At 36.3% G+C, this 12,735-nt stretch overlaps 1 protein-coding gene across 2 annotated transcripts in view; it reads left to right on the top strand.

The window, feature by feature from the left end:
• Positions 1-12,735, top strand: part of SNTG1 (syntrophin gamma 1) — a 468,529-nt gene that overhangs the window by 148,238 nt on the left and 307,556 nt on the right. For both annotated transcript variants that reach the window (XM_033126633.1, XM_033126632.1), the window contains 2 exons: positions 3,793-3,875; positions 11,282-11,412. In XM_033126633.1, the coding sequence (XP_032982524.1) occupies positions 3,793-3,875; positions 11,282-11,412 (214 nt within the window). The remainder of the gene's footprint in view (positions 1-3,792; positions 3,876-11,281; positions 11,413-12,735) is intronic.

Here is a 12,735-nt window from a genome sequence, read left to right as displayed (position 1 = left end):
AGTCAAGGACATCAAAGATATAAAGACAAAGCAAAACAAAACAAAAAAAAGCAAAACAAAAAGCTGTGCCAGTCTTGGCTTAAGCGCACCAAGTAACGTCCAGGTTGTCCTCTGCTGTACCAAAGTGCCCCCTGCTTATTGCGCAGGCAGAGCTGGTCACCTGGTGCCCAGAGTGACTTTGGGGCTGTAGATTTAAATGCGTGGGCATGAGAGGTTTGGATGATAGTTTTTACAAAGTCAGTGCAGTTTCTGCCCTTGCCTGCATATATGCACACTGAGAGTAGCACCACCAGCCCTGTGTCCAGTACTCCTGAGTCTTAGGGCACTTCTTCAGTGTGTGTGTATGTGTATGGGGGGTTGCGGGCGGGAGATTTCTGAGCTGCTGAAAGCCCAGAGCTGTGTCTGCCTTACTGCTGATCCCTGAGAGTGTCTCGGCAGTTGCACTTGACCCGCCCTAGGCAGGCCAGAAAGTGTGGGGGCTGGGGATGGAGGGGTCTTCTCTCTCCCAGCCCAGCCTCACGTCACCCTCTTCCCGTAGGCCAGAAAAGGTGGTGGCTGGAGGTGGAGGAGTCTCTTCTCTCCTAGCCCAGCCAAAATCACACTCTTCCCAGCCTCTTCTCTGGGTCAGGACTGCCTGCCAGGCTTCCCAGAGCCTGAGCACTAAGGCTCCTCTGTAATCTGACACTACTCCTCAGTTCAGGGGCCAGTTTAAGTCTCTGGAAGGGCGGGGGTAGGATTGGAAGAGCGGGGCCGGGGAGGGGTCCAGGTATGGAGTCTGTGTTCTTTGTCTGCACTAGGGCCCACTGGCCGCCCTCCCGGCGGGAGAAATCAGCTGTGGGACGCAGGGAAAGAGCCCACCTCCTGGTCTCTGTGCTCTCTGTTCCGCCCTGGGATCCCGAGCGTGCCCGGAACTGCGGGTGCCACCGCGGTTTTCGCCATTGCCGCCACCACCGCCGCGGGCCGGGATGCCGCTGTGGGCCTCGAGTTTTCACTCTGCTCCCTTCCTTCCTTCCCCTGCTTGCCCAATTAGCGCACCTTCAAGTAATCCTTAGCTTCAAGTAATCCATGAGTCTCTTAGCTGTTCTGTGTGATGAGCAAAGAGTTCTTTGATGGGTTATAGGTCCCGTTTGTAATAAGATTCGGAGGAGAACTCAGAAAGTGCGTCTAGCTGCCGCCCTTCCTATGACGTCATTATCTTAAATAGGAAGGTGCATTGTTGATTGAATTTTTCTCAGAGAAATTACATTTCTGGACAACTCATGATGAATGGTACAAATAGCTGTCCATCTCAGATGCCTCTGGACATGATGGGATTATTATACAAAGCTCCTTCCTCTCTGGCGGCCACAAGACGACTATCCCTCCACACCACCTGCCAGAATCTTAGAAGGATATGGTGACTTTTTAAAAGTGGATTTTAAATGCCAAATCAAGCTTGCATTCTTAGGATAAACACCACAAGGTCATAAAGTACTGTGGGTTTTTTTATTATTATTATTACAGGTTTTAATTTGTAAATATATTGTTAACTTTCTTCTTTTGTAAGTTTTAGTAAGAGCTTTTTCATTGTATTTGTCCACTGCAATTAAGTTGTCAGTGTTATGTATTTTCATAAAACTATTAATGAAACCCTTTAATTTTTCCTTTTAATATGTGTTGGCTTGTAGTAATGCTGCCTCCTGATATTGGTAACATGTATTTTTTCTGTTTCTTACTAGATAATTTTTACTATAGATTTTATTAATCTTTTCAAAGAACACACATTTGACTTGGTTACTTTTGAGTATTAGTTTCTATTTCATTTCTTTCCACTTTTATTTTATTATTTTCAGTGTTGTATTTGTTTAACTTTCTCTTCCATTTCTAACTCTTAAGATATAAGCATATAGCCTTGAATTTATGCCTACCTTATTATTGTGCATACATTTAAATCTTTAAATTTTATTCAAAAGACTGCTGTATATGCATTCACAGAATTTGATATGCTACGTTTTCATTTTATTCAATTCAAAATGGATATAAGTTTCGCGTCCAGCTCAACACAGGCAGTGAGCGATCGAGAAGGGGTGGCGAAGGATTAAGAAAGTAAGAAACAGAAATCAAGAAAGTTACGAAACAGGGGCCAAGGGTCTCACAGCCTCAAAGAACTGAAAGCCCCGAATCAGGCCTGCGCCTTGTGGCTTTTATTGATGCACACACAAGAAAGCAACATTGTTTTCTTCAAGGTCTCTGAATTTCACACATTATACTAAGAAACTGATTTGAACTAATTACCCTTGCCTGCAAACAGCTGAACCGTCAGTTTCAGGATGTACCTCCCTAAGAGACAAAACCTTTATGCTGAAATTTACTGAAATGGATAGAGGAGAACTGATGTTATTACACCATTGAATCTCTTCCCAAGCAGGTTGTGGGAAGGAATGCAGCCACAAAGGCAGGAGCTCTCCTTAACTGGGGGAAGGTGGGGGTCTATGCCCACCTCTATCAACCCCTTGGGTTCTCCTGTTGGTCCCCACTTGGCTGTGCCTTTCTTGAGTTGGTTCTTCCTCCACTACCCCCCCCACCCCGTGGGGAATCTTACTCATCATTGGCTAACAAGCCATCCTCCGGGGCCAAACAGGGAGACATAAGGTATAAGGACAAAGATGAAGCAAAGTCCCTGAAAGGATTAGTCTCACAGACTCTCCTTTCTTTAGGGGTAGGTACGAGGGGACAGACATGGATAGGCTGCTGTGTGACAACATACAAGCATTCAAGTAATATGTGTGTGTATTAAAATTATTGTCTCATAAGACAAATGTAGATAAACATCAACAGGAAAATGTAGTAAAACAAAGTATGAAATCTTTAAGATTTAAAGTGTGGAAAAACTGTATCCATGCTGGTATAGCAAAAAAGGATATGAGTCCCTTCTTAGCATCATGAAAACTACAGAATTTTAGAGTAATAAAAGAGGTGAACAAAATCATTATTTTTTGAACTCATTGTTTAATATGTTAGGAGTTTTACCTATGATGCTGATTTTTTAATTTAAGTATAATATTCCAAATAAAATTTGGGAGTCAATTAAATTAAGAACTTATATTCATGAACATTAGCAACTCCGGAAAACTTAATGCTTCTAGAAAATGTTAAATAAAACAGAAAACAAGAAATGTGTATTCTAATTCTAAAACCAAATAATAGACTCTTAGAAAATAAAAAAAACCTTTGGCTCCCATTTTCTCTTTAAAAAATAGATATTAGTAGGCTTCTCATTAAGATCTAACATGAAGTATTTAGTTGCAGTTTCACAAAAATTAGATAGCAATAATGAGGGTACTTCCAAGTATAGTATATACCAAGAGCATTTGTAGTGACAGAGCACAGGCAAACTTTTTTTGCGTCATGGAAAATTATGGTATCTAATGATAGGATTTGTCAGTAGGTTGAAACATGACATTATGTAGAACTTTGTAGGTAAACAAAGCTATTATAAGTATGGTTCATAAGTACAAGCCACTATGGATAATGGCCTTACTTTCTATAAGGTTATATATTTTCCTTAATAAAGCTTTCAAAGTTCTGAAATCAATGATCAAGACTTGCAGCTCTCTTTCAGTGCCTTAATAAACTTAGACAGTTAGTTTACTTGCAAAATTACATTGATATACGTACAATAATTTTATTTTATTACCTTATTTAATTGATAAAATTGGGTATGCTGAAGTACACGTATATAATGTAGAACACATTAGTTTAGAACAGTTTCTCATTCTGACTAGTGGTGCATTGTGTTTTTGTTTCCTGTAGGTGCGCCAAGTAACGAGAGCAGTGGCACCTCCTCTCCTCTTTGTGACAGTGGCTTACATCTCAACTATCATCCCAACAATACAGTAAGATGACTGAAGCATAGTTCAGATTAATAAGATTACATACAGACACACACACACATGCACACGCACACAAACACACACACACAAAACAAAACAAAACAAAACAAAGCAAAAAAACAACAACAAAAAAACCCAGGGCAATATGTATATTTATAGTTTGTAAAAAACTGCTATTGAATCTGGTTTGAAATCCTTGGTTGCTTCATCATTAAATATTATGATAATCCAGGAAGGAAAAAATAAGTAGGTCAGTTAGTTTTTTAAGGTCACTTTTCTCCTCATGCATCTGTATGAAGCCCTTTGTAAGCTATAAATACTTTTAACTTCAAGAAATCATGCATAACATCATATAATCACTTTATAACATTGCGTATTACATGTAATTTCATGCTCTAAATGATTTGCCATGATTTTTAAAATAACTTTTTCTATTCAAATTATTTAGCTAAACTTAGCTATTTCATTTGCCATTCGTTAGAATTTATCGGAAATCTTCATGCATATCAAGGAATTCATGCAAAGTGAGAAAATCTAAGCTACACATTATGTTAAATGTAATGAACTTTAAACACGTATTTAGTAATGAAAAATTGACATGCATGTTTTAAATATATTTAGTAAAATGTTAATTTTTTTTATTTTTTACTTGTATTTTGGAGTAAATAGGTTTTAAAAAAATTTTTTTAAAGTATTTTTTAATTATCATGGATTTCACCCTTTTAAATATTCACATATTCTAAAGACAAAACAATTCTTTCTGGTTATATATAAGACTAACAATTATCCCCTGTGCTCACAAACATAAGAGTAGCAAAGCTAACTTTAAATAGGCTTTTATGTTTTTATTCCACATATTGGGATATATAAGACATATACATTCTTTTTCTGACTTGTATGATTCATCCTCTATTTGAAGTTCTTAATCCAATTGTAGCATTTTACTTCAAAGTAAAATTTTACTCCTTTTGAACATCGTAAGACCTGAATGGCCTCCATTGTACCTAAGTGTATCAGTATTATCTTTAAGCTGTGTGCCTGAGGTCCCCAAGTCTTATTTATTTTAGTATTTATTTATTTACTTACCATATGTGGCTGTGTATAATGTGCTTCTGTGTATAATGCACCCCCATGTTTCTGGCCCAAACTTTCAGGGGAAAAAAATCTGTTTTTAATTTTTTAATTCAAATTTTTATCTGTTTACATTTAGGTACTTGTTTTTTGTATTATAAAGAAATTTTAGTGTTTAGATTTTAACATTATGGTATGAGAACTCTTATGTAACAAATAATTACAAAACACAAGAACAGATACAAGGTACATACCAGTAATAAATTTACAATGGTTATGCATCCTAGAAGGGCAAGAACTCTTCGTCATTGCAAGTTTGTCGTAATGTCAACAAAACCGACGATCCCATTCCAGGGTATTATTTTGCATGTGGATATCATTATTGATTTCTAGAGTTAACTTTTAACTCATAAGCATAAATAAAATAATTAAAAACATTTATATAAATACGGAAGTACATAAGGTATTTATTTTCTCCTAAAGAAGAACCCTTGGCAAAACCAAATATTATTTCCCCAGGTATAACCTAACCACATCTGAGTGCATTTTATCTGAGCTTTTCTTTTACTTTTGTTGCCACAGAAACAGTTGTCATACAGAGGTTATCTTAAAACGCTAATCTTCAGAAAATGGCAAGTTCTGAGTCACTTAAACATTGACTTCCTAATGAAAAAAATGAATATATACACTCTGTGCTCCTATCAGCTCCCTTCTCAATTCTACAGACTTATAATATACAACCAAATCTTCACCTCTTACTTTAGTCATTGCTTTGCTGACATCTTCTCTTCCACTCTAGATGCTCTTGATATTTTCAAAGCCCTTCCAGTTCTCTTTACTGAGTTGTTGTGCACATCCCCAGCTGCTGTGAGCATTGGCTGTCCCTAATTCACAGGGACCCCTCCTGTAAAGAACATTTGCCTAGGAATCAGGGCGTCCCACCCCACTCCCTGACGTGGCTGCAGCTCAGGACTTACTGATGGATTGTAAAACCAAACCCTCTTATAGGGCCTTGGCAGATGACATGGAAGCTTTTCTTCCAGAGCCCCATCTCTGGCCAGGTTTTTCCTTGCCCCATTCACTGCTTCCTTTAGTCTTCACAGGTTTCCTCTGACAACTTTCCCTCCATATGACAGTCACAGAAGAATCCCCATCTCAGCTCTGCCTTAAGACGGGAAAGAAGAGCTATTTTATTCAACACTGGGAGAAAACTGGCAATATTTTTATCGTAATTCTTCTCCCGGTACCCCTGAGCTCCTCTATAATAATGAAAAGTAGAGAAGTCAGAGTGGAAGGTCTATGCATAAGAATCATTCTGGTTAACCATAATCATTATGGTTTTAATTCATTCCATTGATGTACAAAACAAATCTATGGAATTCATTTTATGAATGGTGGCTCTATGTCATTGCTTGATATATAATGTTCTTCAGGAAAGTATAAGTAAAGCAAGAAAAATCACCGAGTAATTCCATAACAGGATTGTTCCAAATAAATTCAGTTGAATAAAATAAAAATACAGTTGTCATAATTTTTTTTTCTTACTGGAGTTATGTCTTTCTATTAGCAAGAGACACATTTTATTTCTGTTTTTAGCATTAGGATTGAACGTTATTTTGACATTGCTAAAGATCTTTAGGTGTAAGGGAATTAATGGTATTTATCATGATTTTAGACTACAATAAAGACAAATGTAAATTCAAATAAAGTATATTAAAATAAAGAAAATAGTCTCAATGCATTTCAAATAAATGAGTATTTACCAGGACACTACTCTGTGAAAACACTCCTCTAGGGAACAGGAGATGAACTTAATTATGGTTCTTGACTCAAAAGTTTAAAACTCAGATCTATAAAAAATGCATACATTTAACTATAATATAAACAAAAAAGAAATAATGGATATTAGATTAGCATCCTAATATCAGAGAAAATGCCTGTTAGAGACTTTGAGTATCTGACTTAATTGAACTCAACAAAAATTACAAACAAATATGTTCTTTTGCCCTTGTGGGAATAAGCTTTCAGGCCTGATTGGATCACACAGACTTACACCGAAAGTACTATCTTGTGTTTCTCTTCCATAACTTGAATAGGCTTTGATGTAAGTGTAAAGAATGGATAACATTTTGCTCAGAGATTTATAAAATTAGAAGCAGTCAAATGCATGTTATCTTGTGACCCATCACTAAATAACAAAGAACAGTGGGAACTTGTAAGGAAGTGTACATTGTGAATTACAAAGTCTGACAATTAAGTTTGAGAACTTGTCGCAACAATGTTGCTAACCATTTTTGATATCACAGGGATTATTCATTATGAATTTGTACCAACTGGACACACAGTTAACCAAGTTTGCTATTTGGAGGTGCTGAAAAGGCTGCATAAAATAATTAGACAACCGGAACTTTTCACCAACAATTCATGGCTCTTGCATCATGACAATGCATGGCATTGTCTGTGAGGGAGTTTTTAGCCAGTAAACAAATAACTGTATTGGGACACTCTCCCTACTCACCTGATCTGGCCCCCAATGAGTTCTTTCTTTACCCAAAGATACAGGAAATATTGAAATGAAGACATTTTGATGGCTTTCAGGACATCAAGGATAATACGAGAACAGCTCTGATAGCTGTTTCAGAAAAAAAGTTTCAAAATTGCTCTGAGAGGTGGACTAGGTGCTGGTGTCAGTGCATAGCTTCCCAAGGGGAGTACTTTGAAGGTGATCATAGTCATATTCATCAATGAGGTATGTAGCACTTTTTCTAGGATGAGTCCACAAACTTAGTTGTCAGACCTCGTATATTTTTCACCAAATGTGCATGTATTATAGAAGGTCTCCTTAAGAGAAATATTTAATTCACTGATATATATAAATCCTCAAATCTATCCTGGACTCAGGTAACCTCATTTTTACTTCCTATGCCTTAATTATTCTCTGAAGCAAATTTTGGGTAAGTAGGCACAATTCTGGTTTTTGGAAACAGTATTTTAAGAATATGGCAAAATCACACCTTATAATTTATTAACATCAATTCATCATCTTACAGAAAATTATAGTCTAGTCTTTTTAAGGACTTCATGTCATCAATTTCAGAGTATAGAGTCATCTTGTTTTCCAGCCAAGGTAGAGAAAACCAATTAGCTTTGTTCTCATCAGGAGACTTAAATTCAGATAATCATCCAGCCAGACTTTTAGAAACATTGGGTTATAACTATATACCTTTGACAAATACTTTCTAAGCAAATTTCTTAATGAAACTGGATCAGCATTTTGCCATCTATGCAATTCTATTTTGATAAGATGGTTGTCCCTGAGGTTATTTTATGGCAATACATCTTGACATGTGTTAAGTTCTGGAAAAAGAGTATTTTAAAACAAATGCTATGTAAATGCTACTTTCTCCATTCATGTTATTTGTAATATAGGACTCAACATTCTTGGCATTGAAAACTAAGGCTCTCTTGGGCTGGCCCGGTGGTTCAGGCAGTTGGAGCTCCATGCTCCTAACTCTGAAGGCTGCCTGTTCGATTCCCACATGGGCCAGTGGGCTCTCAACCACAAGGTTGCCAGTTCAATCCGTCGTGTCCCCCAAGGGATGGGGGGATGGGCTTCGCCCCTGCAGCTAGCAACAGCAACTGGATCTGGAGCTGAGCTGCGCCCTCCACAGCTAGGTCTGAAAGGACAACAACTTGACTTGGAAAAAAGGCCTGGAAGTACACACTGTTCCCCAATAAAGTCCTGTTTCCCTTCCCAAAAAAAATCATAAAAAAAAAAAAAAAAAAAAAAAAAATTAAAAAAAAAAAAACAAACAAAGGCTCTTGAAAAGTAGTAAAGGGCCTTAAAACCATAAAAATTGTTGTGTTTTTAGATCATCTTATATACAATTCACAATAACTCTAAGATTACTGTTATAGTAAAAGACAGAAAGCAAATTTATATTGTTTTCATAATTAAAATAAATAAAGATAAATAATCATCAAAATACACTAGGTCTTCCATGAAATAACAGCTCTATAAAATGAAATACATAAACCCTGATTAATTCAATAGCTGAAGTTGGGCTTATCTATATTTTTTATAAGGAGGAAACATTAAAGAAAGTAACATTTTACAACTTTGATACTTAAAGGCCTCAAGTTGGGATGCTACATCAAAGTCATGTAAAAGATCCCATGTATTTTCATATTTGGCAATATATGAAGTCTATTAAATATGATTTTTAAAACTTATCATACTTGTGTATTGGTATCATTGTCTTCAATATTCTATTGCCTATGTCTTTTATGATTTTTTACATTTTCTATCCCTTTTGTTCATGAACAGGGGAACTATTTGTGCTTTTCAAGAAAGATGAGGAACCATATTAAATAATTTTCCTAAACTTACATAGCAAAACTGTAAAATAATCAAGATAAAGATCTGAATGATTTCCATAATTTTACCTCTGGTTATGAATATTAAATGTGCTATGATAGATGTGTTGGTCCTGGAATCAGAAAGATGCAAGTTTCTGAGAATCCTGGTCCTGTCATTTGCTGGTTGGATGACTTGGATAAATTATTGACCATAGAACTGCTCAGGAGTGGGCCATCTTAGCAGTGTACTGGAGTCTTGGAGAAGGTTTGAACTATATGCTGATATGGGCTGAGTTATAGGGCAGCTTGGTAGGACCTGGGACACTTAGAATACCTATGGTTAGCTCTGGCCTGACCACAGAAACATAGTCTGTTTATCCTTGTGTGTCACACAAGATTATCATTTCTTCAAGTGTCCTCATGAAGAAAAGGTGGGGAAGCAATGATTTAATGAGTCTAAAAAAGCTTTAAGTTTTTTTTTTTTTTTGTAAGTGTAGCCTTGTAATACCTTTATATTTGGAAATAGGCACAATAAGGCACAAAGAGTTTAAATAACTTCCCCTAGCTTTAAAGGACAAGTCAGTTGGGAAATTTGGATTTTGAAACCAGGTGGTCTAACTCTGATTTGGAGCCTGAGCCCTCACCACCCTGCCTCCAACTGACCCCATGCTGACCATCTGTAACATCTGTCATGAAGGCCAGAAGAAAGATAAACATGAAACCTAGGTTTGTGCCCTTTGCAATTACCAGATAAGCATTAAAGGCAACTGTCTTGCATCAAAGGATTGTGTCTTAGACCAAAGTGCTCACTGAATCACTGGTAGGGGACCCATCACTGAGTGGTCTTAGCCAGTTCACCCTTCTGGTTGTTCTAAACTGTTCTAAGGATTTAGTAGATTTGTATTTGCACAATTGGTGACAGACAACATAATAATGCCAAGAAACACTCAACCTTTAGTGATAATAATGGAAGGTTTTTTTTTCCCCTGAAGCAATTTTTAATAAGTTAATATCCGAAAGATATTAGACTAAGAGTTTCAACATGACTAAAACAGAGCCTTCTAACATTGTCACTCAAAAATTATAGAAAAGAGAGAAATCAGTATCAATAGTTCCCTGATCAATTTAAGCCTTGGCTCCTTACAACCCATGGCAACTTACATATCAACATTATTTCATGTGTTAGCACTATGAAGAATTTTTTTTTTTTTTTTTTTTTACTATTCCCTTACCCCTTACCCTCTGATAACCACTAAACTATAGCCATGAAGAAATTTTAACAGTGAAGCTCATATGGTGATAGAAGCATAAATTAACATCAAGTGAAAATCTCAAATTTTATTCAAATCTGTTTCCTCCATACATAAGGAAAAAAAAACAAAGACTTTTAATGAAACATAAAATACATGCAATTTTAAATTAGCAGTAGTTGACTTGACACTAAAACAATATAAAAAAATACAAACATTTTATAAACATTAAGTTAAAACAATGGACAAATATTTCCTTGAGTAGTTTTTAAATGTTGTTTTATAAGAATATTCATAATACTCAAAAATATTTACAAATAACTGATAAATCACACAGACTTATATCAGTGTTTTGTGCTTAGCAGATATTCAGAAAATATTGGCTAATTGGATGAAGTACAACTTATTTTTATTTGTCACTTACTAGTTCATTACAATTACAGTTATACCCCATCTTTACCATTTGTCGATGAAATCAGTTCCATCGCACTTGTAATATTTCTTTCTTCTCCCAACCCATTTTTTTCATATTTCACTATGAATATTAATCTCAACAACTTGCTCCTCATTTTCTTATAGAATTACATTAATAAAGAAGTTAAATACATTTTTATTGTAAATGAATATAAATTTCTTCTTGTGGTAGTCTGTAAATGTCTAAGGATTTGTTACATAGAAACTCAAAACAGAAAGAAAAAAAACAATACTGAATATTAGTATTTTTTTCAGGACACATTATCATGCTCCTCATGGCCGACATCTCCAGGCTTGAGATGGGAAAAGCAATGGTGTGACCTTAGACTGATCCCTCTACTTCATTCTCGTTTCTCTCAGTATGTACCTGGGACAGATTTGAGTCGGTGAGTTCATGTTACTGAGTTCTAATTTACTGTTGATTGAAAAAGAGACATTTCGTTAAACTTTTAACATAATATGCGTATGATCCTTTTTATTCAGCACATTTCTAATAGCAAGAGAAAGAGCTAGAAAAGAATAGTATAGTACAGTAAAATATTTATGAATCAGGTAATAAAAACATAAATTAAAACCCTGACTCTAATACAAACTTTTGTAATGGAATCAGTGTCTTTAATTGAGATAGTGTCATCAGGTTTTTAAATTTTTCTTGTGTCCTCTTTAATGAGTTTTTTTTTTCTCAAGGAAATTATATAGTTCATTTAATAGCAAAAATTATTTTCATGTAGTTTATAATGTTCTCATATTATTATATTATTAAATAAGTGTAGGGACACTAACTACGTCTTCCTTTTCATTCTTGAATTTTGTATTTTTCTCTTTTATCTTTGTCACTTTTGCAAGGGGGTTGTAAATTTTATTAATTTGTTTTTCAAAGGACTAATTTGGGGCTTTATTGAAGGTCTTCTACATGTGTACGTATAGTAAATCACAAGTCTCCTCTTCTTTCTTGATTGTTTCCATTCCTTAAATTCTATGGCTTTCTTATTTGTTCTTACAGTTTCTTGAGATGAAAGTTCTAGGGTACCAGAAAGTTTCCGATAAAGAAGAATATAGTGCTATAAGAATATAGTATATTTTAAGCTTTGTAGGCCTTAATGTCTTTGTCACAACTAATCAGCTCTGCCCTGGTATAATAAAAAGTTCAAAAATGACATCATAGAAATGGCAGCGTGAAGTGAGCCCCTTGAAATCTGCCCTGGAACTTACAACAAGTTGAACAACTGTAATTCCACAAAGGACTCCCAGGGTAGCAGACAGGCAAGATTAAGAGGCATGCAACTGAAATCATCTAAACGTGGGCAAATTGGGCAAGCAGGGGAGGAGGGAAATGGGAAGTGTGCACACACGGGCCATGGAGGCACAGGACCTACGTACAGACCTAGCTCAGTGCTCTAAGCTTCCAGCATTCTGGAGCTACCTCAGCCATGGGAGAGGGAAGAATTCAGATTGCTAGTGCTCCTGTTATGGCCCACAGTCCTGCCTGAGGGATCAGCATATCATACAGCTGAACCCAATGCTCATAGCAGAAACCACAGAGCAAAGATTAAGAGAAGGATAAAAATGGAGCTTTAAGTCCTCACTGCCAGGTAGAGGATGGAAGGCTTAGGAACTGAGCCTAGCTGACCCCTCCTAACCTCCCAGAGCTCGCCCACCTCAACCTGCCCAGTGCTAGAAGAAGAATGGTAGCAGTGTCAGACCAAAAG

This window comes from Rhinolophus ferrumequinum, chromosome 14, assembly GCF_004115265.2.
Source record: "Rhinolophus ferrumequinum isolate MPI-CBG mRhiFer1 chromosome 14, mRhiFer1_v1.p, whole genome shotgun sequence".
Lineage (NCBI taxonomy): Eukaryota > Metazoa > Chordata > Mammalia > Chiroptera > Rhinolophidae > Rhinolophus > Rhinolophus ferrumequinum.
Note: the sequence above shows the minus strand (reverse complement) of the source record. Positions and strands in the feature narration are given on the sequence as shown.